We start from the raw sequence: 26315 nt of genomic DNA, 5'->3' as shown, positions 1-26315 counted from the left end.
ATGTCTAGTGTATTTTTTGAAAACTTCATAGGGTTTTCCACACATTTTCATAGACAAAATGTCAAATCTTTTCCATGACTCTTCAAATACAAATAGTAAAATTTCAATTTCGGAAAAGCATGTGCTCCATATCTGTGGCACTTGCAGTCCCGGTTACGATACTTTTCTGCACACATGCACGCGCACACACACATACTGTACAGGAGAGTATGACTTCCCATAACAAATTCCGCCACACTACGTCACACATCCACTTAACCTGTCTCAAAGGGGAAGATTTGGCCAGTAACAGTCAAGAAAAATGAGAAGAAAGCAAATTTTCCATTAATATCGTGCAGCAAATTAGTTGTTTGAATTAATATGCCTCACTAAACATCGTACATCCTTCGACGCGACAACTGCACATTCAAACGTCGGTGCTAAAATGATGTATCCCGAAGCTCTAAGTCGACACATATTAAATTCGCTGGTATGTTACACTAAGTGGAAGGTTACCTCTGGATGATATCTGTGACATTAATTTCACCACAGGCAACTGAATTCCTTGACTTTTCCAAGACGTTCAATGATTTTGATTAATTTCAAGAAATTTCCATGCTTGTCAACGTGATTGCGTAAATCCATGACTTTTATACAATTTCCTTTTATGATACATTAATTCATTCGTGCTACTAAATGAAATTGAAATTACTGTGTTTCAATACACAATGATAATAAAATATCTATCTGAAGAACACAAAACACCAAAGACAAACCATTTCCAATATAAACCCAACTGGGAAAAAGGTGTCAGTTGTGACATAATGGGAAACACAAAGAGAGACTGCTAGTAAATATGACATGTCTAATACTTGATAATAGTCTAATGTTTTATGATTGTCCCTTGGCACCGCCATTTTTGAAACAGTGTTGAGAAAACCTGAAAGGGGCTACAACAACATCCAGAATACCTAACGCGAAGTTACATTAGGCTAACGTTAGCGAGCTAAAGGTAGCAATTTTTAACGCAGCAGCCAGTGTAATTTACATAACTACTGCTACTACTGTATGTCGTATCAAGAAGTTTTCGACTCTAACAGAAGCTACGCAAAGACTGCAACTTTGTAAGTACATTTTAAAAAGCTGTTTCAGTTAAAAAAGAAGTGAGCTTACCGAACCTCCCGCTCTTCATCTCCGCTTGAGGCGAAAGTTACATTAGCCGCTGCTAGCAAACGCATCGCGAGCCGAATTCCCGGTCGAACAGTTGACGGGGGAGTTGCATTGTGGGTAATGGAGGCGCTAGATTTTGTAAGGGAAAAGAATGTGTGGAATAAAATAAAATAAAATAAATACCTTTACAGCCATTTAAGCCATGATAGCTTATACCAAATCACACAGACTGAATCATCTCTCTAACTGTTTAATGGATAGTCATTGACACAATATTTGTACAAACATTCATGGTCCCTAGAGGACAAATCCTTTTGACAAAGACTTTTGTCTAATGATGTTAGGTCAAAGTTTTCATTTATCCTGTGAAATATCTCAGCATTTTGATGGAGTGACACCACAATTTGTATCAATATAGGCCCAATTTTAATGTTGCCCATATAGGCCTCTTAACACTCACAGACTTATTTGTCACCTAGAAAGTGTTTTGAGAGCTAAAGGCTGAAAGGTCTTGAAAGGGTGTAGATGTAAGTATACATGCAACTTTACACAACACCCATGCGCTAATATGTGCATTGTTTGTCTAGTGTGTTTGTTTTTTTTTGTACAACTTTACATTATTATGGTATTCTACTGTCTTTGTTAGACCTGCCAAGGGACTGCAGATGTGAATTAGCTCTAAACTATCATCTGGTATAGTGCATCAATGGTAACATTTACATTTTAAAGTGTACATTATCCCTTTTAAATAAATAAATGCTAATGATGCCAAAACATTTTGTGGAACTTTGTATTTTATTCTTATCTTTGCTTTTGCTCCCTGTTTGTGAACAAAATAGTAATGTTGATGGATTACACCTATTGCAAGCATTTTTTAATGTATTTTTTTTAAGTCATGCCATCTCAGGAGAAACAACTACACAGTTCTAAGCCCTCTTGGATCCAAGTGAGCAATGTGTACTTGTAAACCTGTTTTGTATTGTAGATGAGTAGCTTCTTCCATGTTTGTTTACCATTTTTTACCCCCACTTCAGGGCTTCCCTTCACAGTGTTATGGATTGTGGATTAACTTCTTCAGCAAAGTTAGCAGAAATGTGAACTTTTACTGAAAGTGTGCATAAAAGTCTGCAAGAAAACCCTCACACACTTGACTATTTGACAGTGACACAGCTCTAAGCCCTCTTGGATTTAACAAGAACGCACCCCGAAGTCTGTGAGCTTGTACTTTGGTATCGAGCCATTCATCGTTCCCATGTAATCTAATAGTTTTTGGTGATCCCCTGAGGTCTACTCCTAAATTTTTCATTCTGTCTTTAGGTTTATTGTAGTGCCACCACCAGGTCTACATTTTTGGATCAGTGTAAGCTGTCTGGACAACTAATGGATAGATAAGTGTGAAAGATGGTAGCCATTTATGGTCCCATCAGAATGAACCCTTTTAATCAGGTCAAAATTTCCAATGCTTTGGTTTAGGACAGAGCACCAGAATAAGTGCCATGCCCTGTATGCATCTGTATTTTGTGCAATTTACCATAGTTTACACTATAGCTGCTAAACAACATGCCAGCGTTATCATTGTAAGCAAGTTAGTAGACTATCAAAGACGCTTGCGTGGCTTAACTGCAGTGAGTTTTTAAATATTATATATGTACAACATCCTAAAGGTATTAAGTATCAGCTAGCAGTATACAGCCAGGTGCCAAATTGTTCAAATGCACTGCTTTTCATTTACGTAGGTGTTTATCAACGTAACTTTTTCCTGCTGTCTTTAATTTTTGTTTGCTTGTCTACTTTGTGTCCAAATTAAATGCAAGGTTATATTTTTCAAATGTGTCAATATGTTGTAAATGAAAAAAAAAAGATACTGAATTGTAATTTTTTATTTTCTTCACTACAATAAGAATCACACAGTTTGAGCAATATACAAAACGTTTTTCTTTATTTTCAGTATGAAGTGCTTCAAAACACACACCGGGAACTGTTTTGACAAAAGATCTTTAAAAAATGTCTACGATGGAGAAGAAGCAGGGTTTCTCTGCAGGGTAGTGGACCTCCTATCACCTGTGAAATATTACACATCAGTTAATCTCACACAATGTGATTAAACTCAAGAAACAAACTGGAAGTCTCAACCCTCCAGCTGCAGCATTCTCCTCTACTGTATATCAATATCAGCTGGAAAACAGACAGGTCTTCTCCACTGCAGTCTATCCACTGACTCAGCCACAATAAATCTAACTCTTTAATTACAACTGATTTTATTACATCAGAAGAGTTTCTTCTTGGTTGCAGCTAAAGTCTGTGGTGATGTGGGCTTTGTACAGACAGGGCAGACCACCTGTGTGTTAGAGAGGGATGGGCTCCAGGCCAGCAGCGTCTCAGAGTCACATCAGGCCTGTGAGGCAATCCTCTCAATGATTCTCCTGTAGTCTTCCACAACAACCTGATAACTCTTCTCCAGCTCCTCGTGCTGCGTCTGAGTGTCCATCTGATCCATGTGGGACACCAGCTCCTCCGGCCGCAGACACTTCCTCATCTTCGCCAACTCCCTCTGATTCTTCTGCACCACATTAAGAGCACAAACACACGCAGGTGAGGTGTTAAATCAGTACGGTCAGTTTCTCCGAAAGCACATAAATCTGGTAAGTAAGAGTATGTTGTGGCTCAACAAAAAGAGAAAAGCCATGAGCCTTTGTTATGATCATGAAGCCTTCATTCATGCCACACACATGTCCATCTCACTTTAACATAAAAGACACCAAGCACATTGAAATTCTAACTGAAGACCCGATGATTAGACAATGGGTTTATTTCTAATAAAGTTAAGATAGGTTATCTAACTGAGTGGCGGCAATACTGAGTACTGATTTACATTAAGGGCGTTTTCATATTAGGTACATTTGATTCGTACAATGCCAGCGTACATTTTTTTGTTGTGTTGTGATGTAGAGAACCAGGCGAAGCTCTGCTCCTGGCTGGAGGAGGAATCGCTGATGTCAAGCATGAAGCTCCCTGCCTCCAACCAGAGTGGCGACTGCAGTTCCATAACTGATTTAAAACTCGCAGATGTGTTAAATAGCACTCCACTTCAGCCGGTGTTCACACCTGATGTGCACTGTACTGCAGTACACATAAAATTAACTTAAGACCACCTTGTCAAGCAGACTCGGGCACAGATCGAAGTACCTAACTCGAGTAGAGATGCAATTATATTAAATTCTCATATCATGATAATCATGACCAAAATTACTGCGATAATCGATATATCGCGATAATGTTGAAATGTGCTGGAAAATGTTCAAAAAGTACTGATGCACACACTGAAATCATAGGATGTTTTCAGAAGGGGGAGGGAACAGGCTGCATGTTCAGCGTTGCTGTGTCTGTAGGTAATTGTTGCTGCTAACTTTGGCTGAGGCATTACAGTCTGACAGTTAGTGTCCAGAATTAACTTTTTGATTCGCCAGCCAATTTTGTAGAAAAAAATCTACCAGCCAAGCATATTTTTTACCTGTCAAAATAATAAATCATCTTTTTGTTTCGCATACATACATCTATTTCAGTAGCCTAAATTTAATTGAGATAGTAATGAATGCACAAGTATAAAATATATTGAACATCTCATCACCACAGCCTCTGTGTGTAAAAGAGTTTCCTCTGGGAAGTTGTGATGCAGTGTATCCGTCTAGGGCTTTTATTGTAAAAGGTAAGGACGGAAGAAGTGAAGCTACTGCAGTGTCCCTGTCAATATGAGAGCCGAACGAGTTTGCAGTGTTGGTTCAAACAACGGGGCCTCCGTCTTAATATCGCATAACCTTTAACAGTATACACGCAGCGTTAGCTCCCAGCAGACCAGCGGCTGGAGGTAGTTTAGTGATCAGCTGATGTCTCGTGCTGTAAACAGAGCAGAACGAGTAGCGCTCGAGACCGCTTCGCCGCACCGCGCAGGTGTGTGTGACACGGAGAGCGCGCGGGAGCGGCGGCACAGGGCAGCAGAGCCGTGCGCCCCTAAAAACGCACCGGAGACTCTGCAGAAGCAGAGTTCAATGTGACTATTTTGGCGCTGGGCGGGTGTTAATTTGGGACCCCCAACAGCTTTCACCGTGATTTTAAAGCACGGTGATCACCATAATTAAAATTTGAATATTACAAACCGTCGGGGAATTTAACCGCGATTACCGTGACAATAAACCGGTAACCGTTACATCCCTAGGCATAGTACACAGTGTTCACACTAATCAAACGCACTGGACTATGAGGTTGAGTGTACTCGGATCCAAGCCCCAGTCCCTAATGTGAAAGCCCTCTAAAATAATTGCCAAATTTCAGAACCTGAGATTGTATCTGGGTGAGAGTATGTGCTGTGTTCTGGCTACGATGTGGCCGCCTTAGGGCTGCAGAAAACCTGGGTGGCAGCCGGTACACCGCACAGTGGAGCCATGTGGAAACCTATAGATCACCAGTGTATCTGAAGCATTTTTCACTAACACACAACAGATACGCTCTCATTTTAATCTATGCAGCTGTCTGCACCAGCTCCATGCAGGCTTGTGTCTCAACTGAGTCTCATGGGTGTACCTGAACCTGGACATTTATTCACTTTTCTTTGCATAAACAGCATGCCTAATAAAACAGGAGCTGAATAAATATATTCCTTGAATTTTTCCCAGCAGCTGTAAATTTAGTCTTAAAGTAAAATTACACTATTTTTGTTAATAAAGACAGAAGAATTAAAAAAAGAAGAAGAAAAAAGAAAAGTAATGTTGGGTAGTGGTACAAAATTCCTGGTGCCAGTATCGGTTCAAATGTGAATGGTAGCTTACCCTAAATAAAGGGTTCTCCCATTGCAATTATTCATCAAGTCTGCTGTTTAGTTTCTTCATAAATGCTCAAAGAGGATGAGGGTCTTTATAAAGTCAGGTTTATTACTCTGAGGTATGAACCTTTGTAGTGAAATGAAGAGTGCTGGAAGGTTTTGGACAAACAAATTCGCTTAGTTTTGTGAAATCTACTGCCTGAAAAATCCCACACGCACATGAATGCAGACGTGGTCACTGGGGAATTGGGGGTAAGAGCAGAAATATATAATCCCCCTCACATTCGCAGAGCAGCGGCTTCTGCCATTCAGCTAACTACATGCTAAATCTCCTCGGGGAAGGAAAAACGCTCTGCATCTGGCTGCCAGATCTTTCCTTGCCACTCTCCCAAGGAATTCCTACTTCCCGCTTCACCACATAGGTCATTTCCACGTCAGACTCTGCCTTTTTTTTCAGACATGTGGTTACCCTGCTGACAGCAAATTCTCTAATGGCTGGTATGCAAAGTCTCAGTGAGCGGCTCAAACATAAAATGTCACAAGCAAACAGGATGTCGGGTGTTATGTTGGTGCATACAGATCTACTCAGTGTTTCCCACTGTCAAGTGTGGTGAAACAGAATCAGAGCAGCTTATGATATTCTGTTCAGCAGGCTTAAGTCTGTTACACTAAATCTCTGAAACTCAAAAAAAAAACTTGCACAGAAGAACATGAGCAAATAACAAAAGCGATTTCATAAAATTGCACTGTTTTCTCGACGAAGTTGGAAAAGGGCTGCAATAGCAAAGCTACAGAACTCTGAATGGAGGCAGCTTTTTGACAAAGTGCTTCAAACGCACTTTCATGAAAATTATTTCTCCCAAAGAAATGCAAATCCTGACTAATGACATGTGCCTGAATAGAAAAAAGCTCCAGCAGCAGCAGAACCACAGACGCCTGGTGCGCCCTATTGTGGATGTAACAATACGGCACTAGTAATCTATCAATTTTAACGGCACTGAAGATCAAATTTTCTGCTGTTTTAAAAGGTAACATAATAAACAGTGACAATACAGAGCTGTAAGTCCTTTAAGTGTGCGCTGCACACGGGCCACTTTGCTTCCTACATTGAACGTCTGTAATGGTTTGCTAACAATAGGTAGAAGACTGCACACTGGATTCTTGTTTGATAGCAACAGAGTAGACATTCAGGGTTATTTTTGAATAAATCAGGAAATCACTTTTTGACCCTGTTCATACTGGCATGTAAACTACTCTGAGGCTGTGGTGACTATGACCTCACCCTGTATGGTCCAAATAGCCTCTTCTTCACCTCCAAACGGTACTCTCTTGCTTTTTCTTCATCACTCATGTCTGTTGCTCTCAGACGCAGGATTTCATACACTCGCCTTGCATGTTTCTGTAGAGAGGAAAACAAAAAGAACCTTAATTAAAATAATTTTTACTTCATTATTCTTATGCACAAAACACTACCGTGCATCTACGGGACGTTATGATATATTGAGCCTCTACAGAGTTCTCACAGACATTCAAAAACAAAATTTAAAACATTTCCCATGATGTTTTAAAGACCCATTATATATTCCTTGCCCTAAATGCCAGCATATTGGAGCTACGTTACATCATCAGCTACAGTAAATAACTTTGCCATTATGCTACATTACATGAAAGGTTATCCATACAAGATTACTGTAACATTTCACAACACACAACAAAATTCCATGACTTTCCCAAAACTTTCACTATTAACTTTTACCAATAACATGACTTTTTCAGGCCTGGAAAAAGTAACTGTAAAATTCAATGAGTTTTTCAGGTTTTCCATGACTGTGGGAACCCTACAAATACATATACAAATAGTTAAATGTTCAAAGAAGTTTTCTCAGGCCCACGCAGTCTATTTATGTCACAGATTCCATGCATTGTTAATCAGTGACATAAACCAAGAAAGCATCTAAGAGCATTCAGGGGAAAGCAGCAAACTGGATTCCTAAACACAGAAATACAGACTGTTGTACTGTGAAAGAATGGATAATACATTTTGGAATAAGGAATATGCGTTCATTTTTAACTTGTGACCCGAAAATAACATCTGACTCTAACTCAGTTTTGTCAAAAATTTGTTACACAAATGTACTCTACTTCAAAAAGACCTTTAATAAATCTGATATACTTGCCAAACATACTGTGGTTCTGACATCTTTACCGTGATGTTTTGCTGCTTTTCTTAAAATCTTGTAATCAATAACTGTAGAATAAATATTTTGGGGTTTGTTGGTGGGACAAAACATGAAATATACTATAGACAGTTTGAAAGAAATGGACACAGCTGCCCTGACGTCATCCATTAGTTTGTGGACTACTGTTTCAAAGCCTTAAAGTTTGGTATTTTAGCCGTCACCATTTTGGAGTTTTGGAGCCAAAAGTGACCATATTTTTAGACTGTATATACAGACAGACAACATGACCGCTCCCTAAAAGTGATGCCAAAACATCACGATTGCCCCCTGGTGGCTGTCTGTAGTACAAGCCATAAACAACGCCCACCCCATGTTAGCCAACCGAACATAAGCTTAACTTAAAAATTAAAGTTAATTATATTTTCCCCCAGAGATGGTTTAGGTCATTCTAGGTAGTTCTTATTACCCTGATGTTTGTCCAAACAATCGTTTTTCTTTTAAATTTGGTTTGTTTGGTTTTTTTGATGCTATAAAAAGTGGATTCAATGACATGACTAACAGCTGTGACATCACAATGACATCACAAGTGCCATATGGCAATGTCTGTATCCACCACATTTTGTCTACATTTCTGTAGTAGTAGGAAGTAGAGACATGTTATCTATCATCATATACAGTCTATGCCACATTTGGACAAGAGGAAAGAGCTTTGGACTTGTCAGTCACACGGTAGCAAAGCCCTAAAGCATACCTGCCTTATTGTCCATTTTACTAAAAATAAAATAAAATAAATTAAATAGGACCATAATTTACAAAATGAAAAACGTGCTGGTTTGAATAAGACTTGAAACTAGCAATGGAGGCCATAAGCTCTTTAGTAAAATGTTTACTGAGGTAATAAATCAAGCGAGAAGTCTTAAAAAACTTCCATACAATCGGACTGTTTTCTGCAGCCAGTAAAGTTGCCCCCTGCTGGCCATTAGGTAGAATGCAAGTTATACAAAATATCAGTGGACAAGACTATTGATCAAGCAGACAGACATTTCTTCTATACTGCACAAACTATTATGACTTAAGAGACACAATGTTCCATGAAATAACTTGTTTAAACCCTGACAATTTCTGGTACTCAGATGACCAAAGCAAGAATGATTGTATAATTTCAATGTGTTTAGGTTTGCCAGTTTTGTTGGAAATGTCTGGAAGAGAAGGTAAGAAAATGTAATTACTACTTATTTTCATTAATTCAGTGCTACACAGTAAATGTCTTTGTCAGTGATCCATGAACTTGGTCTTACACAAAATAATATTGTAAATATGTACGCTGTGTTTGTTGCTCTGCTCCATTTTCTTTCTGTTTAATGTTTAAAAAATGTTCATGTCAGAAGGCTATACCACTAAGCAATAGAGGTATACTGATTGTAAAGCCATGGTTTTCCATCCTACAAGGGTGACTCTCTTTTAACCTGGCTAAATCGCCATGGTAACTTATGCGCCAATTTGAGTTGATTATGTTCTGAGTTTCAGCTTGACATCAGCTGAAAAGCACCTTTCACAGCTTCTTTCAGTAGTGTCTCTATAATCAGAGTTAGCAAATTAACAATACAGATTCTCAAACGAGAGAAAATGTTAAATACACTTTTTTAAAAGTGTTGAGCCGTCAATGTTAGATTAATGCTAAACAACGCCATGCAGTTACAGTAGTGCTTACTGAAAACATTTTTTTTGGTTCACATTCAGCGCGTCATTAGCCTCATTTTATGTGATCTCGCTTAGAGCCTGAAGCAGAAAGCCTGGGTTATCAGGAACAGCTGATTATCACCTTTGTGGTACCTGTTATCTCTGACTGAGGCTTTAGGGTTTGTCGAGCCAGCTTAGTCAACGAGAGCCTGACTCTTGTTAAACTTGCCTTGTGGTAAAGCCCTCTAACTTGTTTTGATTTTTATGGTGTCTTGTTAGCCCATGTGGGCTGGGCATAACTAATTGGATGACACAGAAAAAAAAAGAATTCATTCATTCATTCATGAAATAACCACTGGTTGCAGCCTCATACAGCACCTTGTTAATTTTCAACTTGTCTTGTGCCTCTTTGACCATGTCAGCTGAGAAGCCAAGGTGCAGCTTGTCCGCAGCGAAGGACGGCAGGTCTTGACAAAGCTTGACCAGCACATAGTCTCTCAGCTTCACGTAATTCTCAGAGGGGTCTTCAGCTGATAACAAACACACTCACACAATTAAATTCACACAAACATAGCTTAGTTCAACACTGTTTATATTGTGGTCAGTGGATATAAATGTTTGTGTTGTAGAGCAGCAGGGAAAGTTTTTTTTTTTTTGCCTGAAAACAACATATTTTAAATCTTTTCACAAGTTTTTGCAAGAAGCTGCTCACAAACAACAAAGACAAAGTATTTCTGAAGCTCAGTCGAACTGTTAGCAGGAACGTTCTGCCTATTCAGCTGCTAAATGTTAAGTTCTTTCTTGAAAAGGATTCCTCTCTCAAAGGACGCCTCTTTAGTATTCATCCTCTGTCTCCATGCAAAGAAACTATTTCGATCCAGCTAGTTTCAATAGAGCCTCAGCACATTCTGGTATACATGCCAGTCCTCCAAATTAACTCAACCCCTGGATCCAACGACTGCAGACAGAAATCATTTAAACTGCTTGTGGGAGACATGAGGATCTCAGATTAAATGTTTATCCACGCCTTCTTCAACACAGTAAATGATGCTAAAAAAAAAAGCTGCTCACCTGTGATGTCTTGCACTTTAGGCAGGCTGCAGTAAAATCTGTGCACAGCCTCCAGAAGCTGAGCTCCGTGACCTTCTCCTTGGAACGGAGGCAGGATCAACATTTGGCTGTTTAATTAAAGGGCAAACCCAGAGCCAATGAGGAAAACAGGTTTGTTCAGAATTAGTCACAAAAACAAATTTATGTGACAATCCGAACAGAAATTCTGTGATTCAAAGCGTGAAATAATGGATTGTTATCCTGATCCATCAATGCAACGAATCAAATCACATCAAAAGCTTATCTATAAAGTTGTTTTCAGATACAAATCACCCTGGTTCGGTAATGAAACAAAATCTGGTTGAATGGTTGGCTATATAAGCCAGTAATTTGGGCTCTTTGGGGAAGAGGATAAAGAAATGTATAATTTTCCACTCCTTTTTCATACAAAAGAATGGGCAGGCACGTGCTGCCCCAGCAATTACCTTACACGTGGTCGGGTTTTGTCTGGGTACACGTAGTAATTATAAACTGTCATGTAGCCAACAGTTGCGTAGAGAGTCTCCCCATCTTTATTGTACTTTTCAAATCTGCAGATAAAACACAAAGGCAAACAGGTCAATTACAGGCACACTCCCATGCAGTGTCCATTTTAGCCTCTCTGTTCTTCAGCCCTCACCCCCCCCACCGCCACCGCCACCGCCACCGCCACCGCCACCATCACCACCTCCCCAACGTCAGCATGTTAGAGCAGCCAGGCCCCGATTGGTACACCTGCTACAACCTGAATACATTATGCACTTAATTGGAGTACTGCAACTTAGAGGAAGAGAAGGGGTTGGAGGAGGGACTGAGCTCCTCAAAATCACTTCAGTCCATTTTGCCCATTGTCAGTATTAATAGTTGCCAGGGTAAAGAAAACACTGGCAGAGGCTCTTTTTACTGTTAAGACATTGTTCAGTGTTTCAAAAGACAACAGTATTCAATTCAGCTCTTGCCCCTGAAAAATCTGAAAAGGGCTTTTGGCACAAAGGAAGCTCTTGCCTGATCAACTATTCTCCTACAGGGGAAATATAATCAAACTGGCCTGGTAATTGGTCACAAGCGCTACAAAGGGGGGCTTTGTTTTTCAATGACACAATAAAGGCTTTAGGGTAGGGGTGGGCGTAGAGGAGGGTGTGGGGTGGTGGGGGTATGATGTCAATTAAGGAGGGCACTCACACAAGAAAGAAGTCCCAACGATCGTCGTCCGCGTCGATAAAGCTGGCAGTCTCTATGAACCACATGAGGAAAGTCTGCAGGCGCTCGTGGTACTCTTGGAATCCCGGGCAGGTAATATCAGCCTGGGGGCGAATATGAAAAAAACAATCGTCTGAAAATCGTCATAGTCAAATATCATCCGTGCAATTCAATCATAAGAGTAATGATAAGAGCAACGATAAAAAGTTGCAAACTGATATTAAAGGGTAAGTTCACCCAAAAGTAAAAAAAATACCCTTAGGGTCATTCATACTTTCTTTCCAGCATGCATACAGCCAATAGGTGGCACCAGAGTCAAAAGTTTCCGGAATACCAATCGTGGCAACAGTGGAGGAGGTCCTAATACGGTAACCTTTGACAGAATAAACAATTGCCGACAGCGGTGGACTGATGCCATCAAACACATTGCAACATGTGGACAAAGGCTTTTTCCACGATATTACAGTTTCGTTGGGTTTCATCATTTTTTAAAATATTTTTGTCGTCTCCTATAGTTGTTTCTCGCTTGAACTATGCTACACTGCCCCCACGATCTCATGTTACCTCTCCATCTCATCCGCATCTGTAAGTTTTTTAGAAAACGTGCACAAACACAAACAAAATGAACACAGAGTACAAACAGAAGGCTGTATATGTATCTAACAATGAGCATAAATAGGCACTTACCCGTAGCGCAATTTATCAATCTAGATCGTTTTATTGTGAGTTGGTGGGTGTTTCAAATTATGCCGCTCACCGACTTTCGGAGTGTTATCAGACCGACTGGATCAAAACCCGATAACGACATGAGTCATTTTGCTAGTGCTGTGATGCTCAAATAAATGTATCCACAGATTTCCAGGTGTCTCGTTGTACGTTGTACTTCCACATTTGGCCGCTATGTCAAATTGGCTTCAAGCCCAGTGCTGTTCCCAGGGGCTTGATCACAGCGCAGAAGGAAGCATGCATCTGCTGCTAGGACCAGTATGCTTGCAAATGTTACAGCTCAGCCAAGGTGGACACCATCAATGTTTACATCTCAGCATGTCATGACACAAGTCCATGAGGAGATGCACACTTCTTTCTGTGCAGTGATTTGGTTGGCGGGTGTAGTTTGGTTGACAGAAAATAGTTCCTATATGAAACTGCTCACAACAAGGTGTGTGAATAATCTTAAGTAACCACGTCATGATTTCTGTAAAGAGACATTGCTGTTGAGTTTTTCAAATGCATTTTGTGGCATTTTGAGCACCACAAGCCGAGCGCCAACAGGCAGACATCTCTATGGCTGATATCTCGAACACTTGGCAGGACATGCCAAAATACTCTAGATTGATAAACTGCACTACAGGTAAAAGAAAAAAATCGTTCATTCGGGGTGAACTCGCGTTTTATAATCTGTGGTGAGGTAGTGATGTCTTTACCTTGTGAATCTGGTATGTGAGCTCCCCAGCCTCCTCACTGTGGACTGTGTACGTGTGAAGCAGGGTGCCAAAGGGCTTGAAATTGGCGTCCTTCTCCAGCAGTGAGATGAAGTCGTCAGTGTTGCAGGTGAAGCCAGCGGGAATGATTTCCCGGATCTTCCCTTCGATATCATCTGGCTGCATAACACAATTTGCACAAATTTAGTTGTGCAACGAACAGTTGATTAATTTACAATCTAGCATGATTTTGTAAGAGTCATTATCATTAAGGTGACCTGTGCAATGCATTTTAAAACATACTTTATGCATACATTATGTATGTAACATACATTATGTATGTTGCACAGTACTTTAGCCTGGTGAAGTTGTTTTATTCTAAAATATTTGCATTTTTAATTCTGTATAAATATTTGAAGAATTAATGTTCTGCTTGTATTTTAGCAAAGACACAGAAATAAACTTGTATAATCATCATAAATCACAAAGTTTAAGGTGGCCTAAGACTTTGGCACAGTACTGAATACTCATAGAAGCATTTGTTGTTAAATAAGAAAAGAGGTGAAAAAGTGGTTAAAAAAAATCCTATACAATAATAAAACTGGCAGCATGTATGTTTTGTGGCAATGAAAAGAAAACCATTAGGCAATTAAAACTGTCAGCTGAGCAGAGACCACAGCAGCTCCCTGCCCCCTCCCCGCTGAAAAGACCACTTAAATCAGTACATTTACTACTTATGTTAAACCATGAATATGTGATGAAGTTGCCACAATAAAACGCATTTCTGCCTCTCACTGGGAAATAAAGTCTTATGAATTGATCTCAACTTAACAAACCTTTGGGCCATCCATAATAGAGGCCTCTCCTCTAATCCTGCCAAGTGAACCCAATCAAATGAATTTGCCCCTACGTTTTTCAAAGAGCCTCGGAGACAAAGGGGCCCTACCCTTGGACTTTTTACTCAGTGCAACCTGTGGTTAGTTCAGCTGTAATGTTTGCATTGTATCCATTTCCACAAGGATTGACATGAGAACACTTTGCTAAGCAGCCCTTTCACACCATTTACATGTGTGATGGGCATTATTTCAGCACAGAGACCCTTGCTGCTCGGCATTGAAAACTGGGAAATGAAGAAGGTCTGAGCAAAATGCACTACAAAAGGCTAATACAACATACTGCTAATTCCCCCTCCCTTTCAGACATCAGCTAATATCTAACTGGAAGTAATGCACCTGCAGCTGAATGCCTCTTAACCATTGTAATTGTTCAGCCACATTTCTAAGGAACAAGGACCATACTTAAAAGGCCATGGACAAACAAGTCCCTTTGTCCCGAGCACTCTCCTACGTACTAGACACTAAATTGCACAGCCTTCCAGAATAGATGCCTTAGTTTGGCATGAATATAAGTTAACAAAGTACCTTTCGAACATTTTGTTAATGTCTTTGATTTCTAACAATGAGCACAAAGGGAGTACAAACTACCTAATTTGTTGTGTTGGTGTTTTTTTTTTAATCTCTTTAATCTACTCCACAGACCAAACCATAATCCAAAATCTGCAGTCATTTTTTTCTGTTTAGAATTATTTGCAAAGTATTGGCTTAAATGTTTAAAGACAGGGCGTATTTACACAGCCACACTGATTATGAATGTAATAGAAATAATGACATATAACTACTACGGGCATTCAGCATTTTCCAGCCCGTGTGCACAAAAGGTCTGGCACTAGAAATCAGCGTCCAGCACTACGCCGTTTTTGGCTGATTTAAAAGGGGAGAAGGTGATGTGATGATGAGAGTCTTGTATCAGCGTAGCAGCTGCATAAACTCCATCTCTGCCTCCCCTCGTCTCTCTCTCTCTCTCTTCTCTCACCAGCTGCACCGCACCCCGGCCGTCCACATGCACTCAGAGACAAACACTCTTCAGATGCAGCCTGAACTCTGCTGCTCCCCTCACTCTCTACCTCTACACCAGCTGCACTCAAACCCTTAACAAGGTGAACACTCAGGGGTCAACGCTCAACACTAAAGTAGCGGCGCACGCAGACAGTAAGCCAGCCATCACATTTCAGTTTGAATATCAGCTTCAAACTATGTTCCCAAAAAGTCTAATGGCTCTCTTAAGGTTTAAAAACAGTCAATTGGTTGCCATGGCAAATTTTTTTTTGAGTTACCAGACATGAAAGTAATGTCTAGTCGGAAGGAACCATCATTGTTGCATGAGGTTATTTATAATTTAAGTGCGTCCAAAGCAGCAACAAATCCCATAGTTTATAAATTGCTCCCAGTAGCACCAGTTGAAGGACACATTGCCCTGTAGGGGAGCCCCTGCTGTTTCCACACAGGACAGATGTCCCAGAGTTGAATTATCTGATCTCAAAGGGGCCCTGGTTAATTCTTGTATTGCGTGTTTGCTGCATTGACAACTTCAGGAAATATTCAAAGCTGCCAGAGGTCTTTTGTGAGGTCTCAGAGAGGGGACTATCGGGACATTAAAGCATTTCGCTTCACTGTCTGTTTTTGCCCAAATACTGGCTGTTGATATGTAAATTTTTATGTGTGGCAATTAAAAATGGCCTAAAGTTTCACGTACTGATCAATGCAATCACTAGAAGAACATTAAAGTCTGGGTAAAGCAAAATTAATATGCATTCTGTTATTAACCGCCCAGCCGAATTTGAATGATTACAATATTGCCAAGTATATACATTTAGGTTTCAAAGTTGTGAAAAGAAGAAGAAAAAAAAAGTATTCTCTGCTCTGAGCTGCTGGGGGCGTGTTCGCCGAAGGAGCTGAAACAAAGAACGAGCCACTGCAAAGTCTCGGAAAATACAACAGTTTCAAGGTAGTACAGAATTATTATTATTAGTTACAATGAAGTTAATAGAAATGACAAACACTTTATAACACTTGTTCATTATTATACACTTATTTCATTTCATTAATGAAGTAATTTTCATTAATGTAAGTATGTCTAGAAGGTCTACCTTTAGAAAATAACTAAACATACTGTCTGGTTGCATTTTATTTTCAATACTGTTGATAAGCACATGATAGCAGTACAATACAGTATAACACAATATGATACATGATATACCTTAAAACTGGGATACTGCTGCAACCCTAGAAGAGATGGACTCTCGTTAGCAGCTAACTCAGCAGTACAGTAACATACATGGAGGAGCTCCTGTGCATCAACAGACACACGTTAGTAGGTAACTCGGAAACTCTGAAGAACAAGTGCTGCTCCACAGCGACAGACTGTTGTTCTGCAGTTAACGTTAGCACAAAGCACATAACAACAGTGAGCTGTAAAAAAGGCGACTGATACTATGCACTCTACCATTAGTAGTATTGCATCATCGAGCCATGATTTCTCACCTGCCCAAAAAATCCTGGACATGGAAATAGTGAAAAGCTGTTTAATGGTTTGACTCTACAATAGAGTACTTCACAGTTGCCAGTCTTTTAATGTATTTTTATCATGTATTTTCTGACATGTATAATGCGTTGATAAAGAAATCACTAATTTTGCTTTATTTAGACTTTTTAACTAATTCTCAGGCCATTAGTGGAGTAATGAAGTTAATAAATGAATGAATTATTGCAACAAAAAAAAAGGGTTGTCTCACATAAAAAAAACTGAATATAAACCCACTGAAGATTAGATTTCAACCTCAATGATTTTGATTGTTGATGACTTGAGCTACAATTCGCCTCCTGGAAATATATGTACATGATATCCAACCGTGTCACATTACTCCTCCTGCTGATTCAATCACACAAACCTCTGAAAATCAATGCCTCACGTTAAACCCCACGTACAAAACCTTTTTAAAACCCTTCTCTTCCGACAGAGAGGAGTAGGATTAGCGTAGTGGCGCAGGGGGCCATGGTGGGCTGAGATTTAGTCTAACAAAACAGGAGATCTCTTACAGGAATAATGTCACCACCCAGAGAGGCTCCGAGTTACTTCAGTTCATGAAGAAACAACATTATGGTGCCAAAACCTGTCCACAAAAGGGCACCATAGGTCCATCCAGCCCCCGTAAAGAATAATTGATCATACAATCCTGCTGTTACTCAATTATCGAAGCAACCACTCAATAAAGCTGCCCAGTATTTATCTGTTAAAGTTACAGTTTGATTTACTAGACTTCAGATTATCATGGATGTATATTTCAAAACATTTTGACACAAAAATTAATAAAACAAAAATCTTTTCACTTTTGTTGTCTCCTGCTGTTAGTTTTCCAAAAATGCAAATCATGTGACGCTGGGCATCAAAAAAAACGAAACTGCAAAACTGCACTCAGAATATTTCAAATGTCTTTTCTTTTTTTCATTTTTACCAACATGCTACAATGCATTTTAACATAAAATCACCAACATTTTTCCCTCCATTTTTTTACCGTTTCACAATAATGAGTCATAGTGGTCCTGGCGACACAGAGATGTTCTTCCTGTGATCTCTCCATCACCATGACAAGTCTGTGGTGACCCAATTCAGACTGCAATAAATCTGGGTATGACACTGGATGACCACCTCTGTGACACTCCCTTCTGCAGATTGATTATCACAAAGTCAGGATTTGTACATTCCTCACCCAACAGTCGGCACTGGTTCTGGTCCAGGCTCTTGTTATCTCACACCTAAACTACTACAACTCCCTTCTTGCTGATGTGCCGGCATGTGCCATCTGACCTCTGCAGCTCATCCACTGGGCCTTTTCCATTGTCACTTTTGGCCGCGCCAAGTCAAACCATGCTGCACCGGTTATTGCTTCTATTGTCAGTTTTTGATTTGTGCTTCTGTTGTAAGCCGCATCAGAGATGGACCCTCTCTTTAGTAGGGCCAAACGGGTGCCCAGCTGCCTCTGAGCAGGTAGCAGTGACATCTAGTTGACCGCAGCAAACGCCCAATGACTCTCTTCTCCCCCAAAAACAACCGTGTGTTGAGATTCCACTCACCTCTGTGAGATCACACAGGAAGATGCTTCTGTGGCTTCTAACTGAATCTCTGAAGTTTAGTTCCTCTCTTGATCCCTGTTTTTATCTTAAATAAAGTGTTGACTTTCAGCTGCATTAGTCATGTTAAGTTGCTGCTAATGAAAACACAGTCCCTTCTTTTGCTGCTTCACAATAAAAGCTTTTATATATAGCATGGGACTTTTATTGAGAAAATTCCAGGGGTTGCCCCTTGAAAGTTGGAGATTCGAACCATTAGTTGGAGAACCCCTCAGTCGACTGAGATTGCGTTGAATCAGAAGTACTTCTGGGATGTTTTAGTCCCAGACTTTGGAGCAAAGTGAGCGCTCCTGACTTTCATACTACTCTTTATTACAGACTGCTGCGTAGACGAAAGCAGCAACACAGAGGGGATGAGACTTCCCCACAAGGCTCTGTCAAAATATTATCTTTTCTCCTTTCCTTAAAGGTGGTGAATTTACAGCTCACAGCAAGTTAATATCACACAGTCTCTGGCTTTTGTTTGATACGTCGTTCCTGCAAAAAACGTTGTTGCACATTGCCGATCCACTGTTAGCACCATTAGCTTGTTTACTTTATGCCGCTGTTACTCTGAAATCTGAGCGTCCTGTTGAGCCCCATTCAAATTTCAAAACTTTATATGAATTTAAAAAAAAAAAAAAAAAAAAAAAGAACAACAACTCTAAATCATTGAATATTTGCATTGAACAGCCAAATCTAATTTGACATGTCTGAGTTGGGTACAACCCTAGAAAAATCTAGAGGAAATGAAATGTGTTTTTATCAACAAATTAGCGGAACTTTGTAAGAAGCTTTTCGTCACTAAAAGAAAGTCTACTGATGCGGCAGAGAGGAAGAAAAAAATCAGCCACAGCCGCAATGAGATGTGAGATTAAGAGCTGCAGACAACAGGTTCTTGCTGCACATCTGCAAACAAGCAGAGATAAGCAAAGATAACAGAGGACTTCAGCCGAGGACTTCAGCCGAGGATCAGCCCGCTGCTTTTAAACGTCATCACTCAAGCCGTCATCAGTTAAAGACACACTTTCAAGCAGGTAGCCATGTTGTTGTAGAGACGCAGATCCCATCTGCACTGAACCAGAACATGCGTGTGGAAAAGGGGCACAAAATGCTGCAGCAGGTCTTCAGTTACCCAGCTCCTCCACACCTGCTCCTGGTGGCTGCTTGAATTCAAGCAAGACACTAGTGCTTGCCTATCCAGGGCTGCGTTTAGCCCCCACAAAACATGGTAAAATGTCTTTATTGACAGAAATGGTTGTGCGTTGAACACCCTGTTGTGTTACACAGACTCACTGTTGCTAAATACTGCAGGGTATATTACATTTAAATCAAAGGGGCCTTACTGGCATGGGAAAAGTTATATCTACATTGCCAAAGCAAGTGTGGAGTACAAACAAAAGAATCTTTGTACAATAATTAAAGATTTCCCAGAAATTGGCTGACACCTCTGACACACCCACCAAATGGGACAAAACATATCTCAAAACCCGTTGCACACTATTTTAAGGAAACACGTCGTTCAACCTGAAAACTGTAGCAAATCGGTGCACACTGATTTGAGATAGAAATGCCTGAGGCTCATCCAACATCCAGAACAGTGTCGAACCTTACATCCCAGCCCGTCCACAACAACTCTGCTACAGCCAATCGGCTTGCTACTGCGTCAATAGGCAGGGGGCCAGCTACCATAATGGTGGCGCGAACTCCCCATTGACAACAGAAAAGGACAGCGCTTCAAAAACCACCAGAAGACCAAACAACTGTTTTTTACAACACCCCCTCTTTAAAGCATAATGGAGCAGCTTTGGATAAAAACATGATATTTCTGTAGGAGGCATGGTGTTTTGATCACACCTTTGTTCTTGTGCATGTTCGAGGCCTATTTTGTTCATACTAACAGACAATAAGCACCACATGGTTACCCGTCATCATTACAATTACATAAGAAAACAACTGTGACAAATATAGTAAACAGAGACCCTGATTACAACATTTAAGAGTGCTAGAACTTTACATTAAAAGGAATGAATAAATGCGTACCCTACCTCCACACAATCAAACGTGTCAGTGACTTTTGAGGAATATTTCACTTTGAAGAGGGTGCTCAGGTTTCCGGCAGTGTAGAAGAGCTGTATCTGAAGACCTTTGTATCCGAAAGCGACCTCGCTGCAGACAAAGTAATGGGATTGATTAAAAATAGTAGAAAGGTTACACATGTTTGCCTAGGACAGTGATTTATAAACATAAAACAATAAAACAGATGTTTTATACAGTCTGGGATACATTCATATCAGGGGGACAATAACAAACCTTTCATAATTTCTTTTTAATGACATTTATCAAATATAAACCTGGAGCGAATGATAGATGTGTACTGTACGTCTGGACAGTTTATTCATTGTGTTGCATTATGTCTTTCACCAATACATCACAAGCAGTTCATGGCTCAATAGATTTTATCATTATGCAACTGTGTGATTGAGCTTTACTAGCAATTACGCTTGCTGAAATAATTAATGCCCCAATTACTGAGTTCCCTTTGAGCTGATTGCAGCAAGTGCAAAAATAACCAATCCTAGTTTTGACTAATTTGGAAATGCAATTTAGAGCATAACGGCACGCTACTGTAAGCCTACACACAGACACAGGTGTCACTGCCAAAACCATAGTAAACAGTAAATGGCAATGGCTCTTTGTTCATCACATTAGGCTTATAGTTTGACTAAAACAGCATGCAAGACAGATCACTGTTCATGTTCGCATGTTTTTGCCGAACTGAAACTAAACTTCCCTTCATCCTCTACCAAACTAACTATGTAACAGACTTCATATTAGCAGGTACTCACGACTACAACTGAATTGAGAAAATACAACATTTGATTTAATACTAGATGACTGAAACATGTAAAACATGAGTCAAAACAGAAACTCTGTAGTGTTGGCAGGCTTGCTCTTAGGAAAACAAACATGACGGCTCAGTTTTCAGTAAATACTCAATGGGTTCAGCAGGTTACAGGAAACGGCACATATTTATTGGTTTTTAATGTCATGGTGATGTGATTAAATAATACTCACTCGTCCCCATAAACCTGGTGGCTGTACTCAGGGTGGAATGTTGTGCCATCATCCTCAACATCCTCCGGAAAGCGAACTGGGAGGAGAGTTCAACCAGTTTAAGTGATGAATTTTATCATATTTACTGACACAACATATGACATAAAGCAAAAAACATACCAAGCTTCAAGCATATAGCTTCATTGGTGTCACACTTGTATTCAGCCAGTTTCTTCTCCATGGTATTTACTCCTGAGGAAAAACGTAAACCACATACCATGTTGAAATTTCTCAGTTTTTTACAGATGTTTCAAAAGAATAATTTATTTCTCCATTCAATCTACAGTGGTTTAATGGTCATTTTAATGATTAATAATTTAAATGTTAGCAGCAGCTTGTGACATCACAACATGTGGCTAGCTGGATATGATTCTGAAACAAATGTGATTAGAAAATGACTGCATTTAGATTCTGATACAAAGTAAAGCACAGTGATGAAGACACAGTTGGCTCTAATGACAAGTGTCCTGTAAATACTTCTGGAGTGGGAAATTATTTATGCCAACATGTAGATTCAACCTCATTTTAACAGCATTGGAAATAGCATTGATGGAAAAATTAAGATACTCTTATAACTGATGTTACCAACAACTTCTACTGAAACATGCAGAAGAAAACAGTAGCAGCTCCTGCTGACTGATCATAGTACGAGTGGACTCTGTAACCCCCATAACCCCAACGTGTTGCTACATTGCTTAATCTGCACACATCACGGAGTAACATAGAAGCTTTTTAAAACTGAACAACTGTACAAAAACACATGACTTTGACATCAAGTCTAGATAAACTTAATTGTTCCTGGAGTGAAATTCGTCTCGGGCAACAATGCCACACAAAAACTGCAATCACAGCACGCTCCAGACAGCAACGCACATCCAACAGACACAACAGAGAAACAGAACAAACCAAAAACATCTTGGTTAAGATCACTTTGACCAGGTGCATGCAATACAGACAAAAAGAATTAAAAAAGAAAACAGAAATCAAAACAGACAAGAAGTTGGATTATCAAAAGTACAAAAATATATCTGTATACAGAAAATAAAGAGTAATAGAAATAAATCAAGGGCTCGGGCTGTTGTAAATCATATTAATCTATAATGCACTTTCAATGCATTTTTATTATTCATGCACTTAAGGGCTTTCACATAGGACAGAAAATCATTATAAAACACATTAAACCTATGTTTCACTGTCATATACTTATATTTGTGTAGATACAATTTTTCCAAGTATTAGGATATTATAAACATAAAAGTTAGTTTTGCCATTATCCATAACAATTCCATAAACAATATACTATTGAGAAAAGTTTTCAAGTTGAACAACCTTTGGGGACAGCCGGTCGTGTATATCAATCCAAAAAGCATCAGAATACATACACAGGAAAAAAATAAATGATAAGAGCATAGAAACTACTGAGGCCATAAATGGTGGACAAAAGTATAGATCCTGACAATTTTAGCTGATCTACAAGGATGAACTACCAGTGATTCTTTAACATGAGTAAATAAGAGTAAATTATATCAGAAAATGCATCAGAGGGAATGTAAGTATCCCAGCATTCATCCACACAGGCACACATTCAACTCGACATCCAAGCGTTACATAAACACACAAACACACAGTGTGCTGTGACAGCCTGATAGCATGCTACTAATGTTAGCAGACAGGCCCCTGCTGCTGCTTCACAACGTTAGCTTAGCCAGCGGTGTTTTAACCAGATACAGAGACGGTTTACGACTCCGAAGAGATAAAAACAGGGCGAGCGCCCGTTTTTCGCCGAATATGCATCAACGCGAATACGGCATTATTAAAGCATGAAAGCCTTTAGCCACTTACCCGCCATTTCTGCACACTGTTGTGCGGAGTGTGTTGTCCCAAAAGACCCGCGGAATCAGGACGACTTCCGGGTCCTCGTGTTTCCGTTTAAACAGGAAGTTGTTTTTTTCATTAACGGTTTTTGTTCATTTCAGTGGAGAGATTTTTAAAAATTGACTTTGCCACAAACGAAACCGAGTAATGTTATTAAAATTGTTATATTTCCGACAAAGACTTACTGAAAACACAAGAGGGTGAGTTCAACACAAAAATACACCGTTTACAAACAGAAATTATTATTAAATCATTATTAAATAAGGACTGTAGCTAACGATTAAATTCGTAATGTTATGATAACTGTAGAGCTAGCATAAATCAGCTGCGGTTATTTTTGTGTGTCCTCACTGGTTAAATTTACAAACTGACTATTTAGTCCATAAAATAGCATAACCAGAAAGGAGAAAAATGTCTATCATAATTTTCCAGGGCAATAACTGACGTCCTCCAGAGCTAATGTTAGCCTAAACTTTACAAATCGTTGTATATATATGTATATATAAACATCTTATAACAAATTAAATAATGACACAAGTAGGTACAAACCAGACAGACTAAAATAAATAATAAAAAAAACCAACATCAGATATATAAAATAAACGAGACACAAGTATGAACACACACACAGTAGTAATTAATTATCAAGCTGTAAGATTTTCATAGATTAATAGTTTTGGTTAGTTTTTTATTACATATTTTATACATATTTATATTTTGTATATATATATATATATATATACAACATAAATATCTATCTATCTATCTATCTATCTGTTTATCTATCTATATATTTATATATATATATATATATATATATTAAAAAAAGTGTTCTAATGTTTCTACCATATTGTTACAGAAGTTGCATTTGTCATTCATATCAAGGATGTACAGTATCTACAAGTAACAGAAGTTACAGGATAGTATTTGTGTATAATATAACGGTTTGATTTTGTTGGTTAGCACATATTTGTAAGGAGTCCAGTCAAATAAATATTCGAATCCTGATTGTGAATTCCATTTTGCTGTTTGACATTTTATTGTATTGTGTTTGTATGATTCTGCAGAGTACAAAACCTAGCAAATATCAGGTTTTGCTGAGTCAGGCAAGTGATTTCTTATGTTTACCTCCTCATCAAAAATTAAAAACAATTTAAAAAATATAGTTTTTGTTGTGCAACCGTGGGACTTTTGCACACAACCCCACCTAATTTTGACAAGTTAGTGAAAAGAAAGAAACTTTTCTTTCAGCAAGTGGTAAGGTTAAACTACAGCGATATCTCAATAAAAAATAAACAGAAAATGACTCTTCAGGGGAAAGTGCACTTGTGAACATCCCTCTGTGCCCGGGTAATGCTGTGCTATCATCCTGGCCTCAGCTATTCTGTCCTCCAGGTGCATCAATGAGTGACCTACCCAGTCATGTTTAAGCCACTGTAATTTTACCTCTACTCCACTGTCAGCACTAGATTATCCCTTTCCTGAACAATACCATACTTTTTACAATCCTTAGGCAACAAATTGTGACTGCATGGAGGCAATACATGCTGCTTGATCTCTGAACTTTAAACTACAGTCGTTTGGACTTTTTTTCTGAATGAGAATATCCCTCAATAGAGGAAGGAAACACAGTGCTGTAGTGTTTGACAGTTTTGATACAGTCAATCATCTGGTGGACATTTGCGTCAAAATTCAAGAGTGTTTGTCTGCATTGGCTCATTCAGTGGCATGAATATGTCACATGCAGTTAAGCAGCAGTGGCTCTGGTCATACAGCAGTTTAGCCGTTTATCACATGGCTGGTGGTTTTGAATGTTGTGTAATGATAGGAGAGTGACAAAAGAGACACTACAGTCACTTCTGCATTTCACAAATGAGCATTTCATGTGGTTAGATAAAGTGAGTGTTGCAGGGCTAGAGATAACAGCCAAAATTTGTTGGCAGAGAAGGTGACAAACTACACTGACTCAAGATTCATATTTTACTTATTTAATTTCTATGATTATTTTTAAAAAAATGAGAGACAATATCTCAATTAGAAATGTGGTGCATTATACCTCATTATATTTATATAATAGCTGTAATAAACAAATTATTTACTAACAAAAATTAGATCACAAATTATAATTAACTCCTGGAGGTTTCGCTGTTCCTCGTGTGACCAATAGCTAAGCAATTAATATTAAAAAGTGTGCAAACATTAGCACATTGATAACTTAACTAAACTATGCTTTACACTTGAATGCTTGCTTCACATATAGATGCCTGAGTTCATTTTATTGAGTTAGGATAGGGAACAGAAAACAGTGACACTGATATCAGTGACATAAATATAAACTAGAGACCCTGGATTACGCTGCATTGTCTCCTTTAAATCCCCTGCGCTTATGAAGGCAATATGATTCCTGTAGGGAATGGTGGGCCCCGCCACTTAAAATGAGACCTACCATAGGGAGTGAGTGGTTGTTGCCAAATTAAAGTCACCCATGAATTATACAAAAAACATGTATTATGTATATTATGTAGTGTATCTATTTTATACAGAATCTCAATTCCCATGGGTTGCTGTTGTTGTTTACTTTAACTTAAGAACAGAGAGATAATTTTGTTAATTTTTTACATAATATTTGATCATATATATTTACTTTATATATGAACTTGCATAATGTAGTGTTGTATATATATTTTTTGTACTGATTGTATTGTTTGTATATTTATCGAACACATACTGTTGTCTGTTTTTATGTAGTATCCTATGGACCTCTTCCTGTACTCAATTAGGG

The 26315-nt window shown here is 39.0% G+C and overlaps 1 protein-coding gene across 2 annotated transcripts; it reads right to left on the bottom strand.

Annotated features, from left to right (window-relative positions):
• Positions 1-3014: 3014 nt before the first annotated feature.
• hat1 (histone acetyltransferase 1) lies at positions 3015-23578 on the bottom strand. 2 transcript variants are annotated; one of them, XR_006106248.1, is made up of 12 exons: positions 23501-23578; positions 21779-21850; positions 21620-21695; positions 20590-20710; positions 13539-13715; positions 12097-12218; positions 11361-11465; positions 10897-11003; positions 10204-10355; positions 7248-7364; positions 3488-3709; positions 3015-3210 (listed from the first exon to the last, which is right to left on the bottom strand). XR_006106248.1 is itself a non-coding variant. In XM_042495292.1 (11 exons), the coding sequence occupies exons 1-11, from the start codon at positions 23505-23507 to the stop codon at positions 3539-3541; spliced, it is 1227 nt and encodes a 408-aa protein (XP_042351226.1). In that variant the 5' UTR covers positions 23508-23578; the 3' UTR covers positions 3015-3538. The 2 variants fall into 2 exon arrangements, 1 of the variants encoding a protein (XP_042351226.1); XM_042495292.1 differs by having other exon boundaries at positions 3015-3709.
• Between the last annotated feature and the right edge of the window lie 2737 nt (positions 23579-26315).

Source organism: Plectropomus leopardus, chromosome 10, assembly GCF_008729295.1.
Source record: "Plectropomus leopardus isolate mb chromosome 10, YSFRI_Pleo_2.0, whole genome shotgun sequence".
Lineage (NCBI taxonomy): Eukaryota > Metazoa > Chordata > Actinopteri > Perciformes > Serranidae > Plectropomus > Plectropomus leopardus.
The sequence above is the reverse complement of the archived record's forward strand: the minus strand, read 5'-3'. Positions and strand labels throughout refer to the sequence as shown.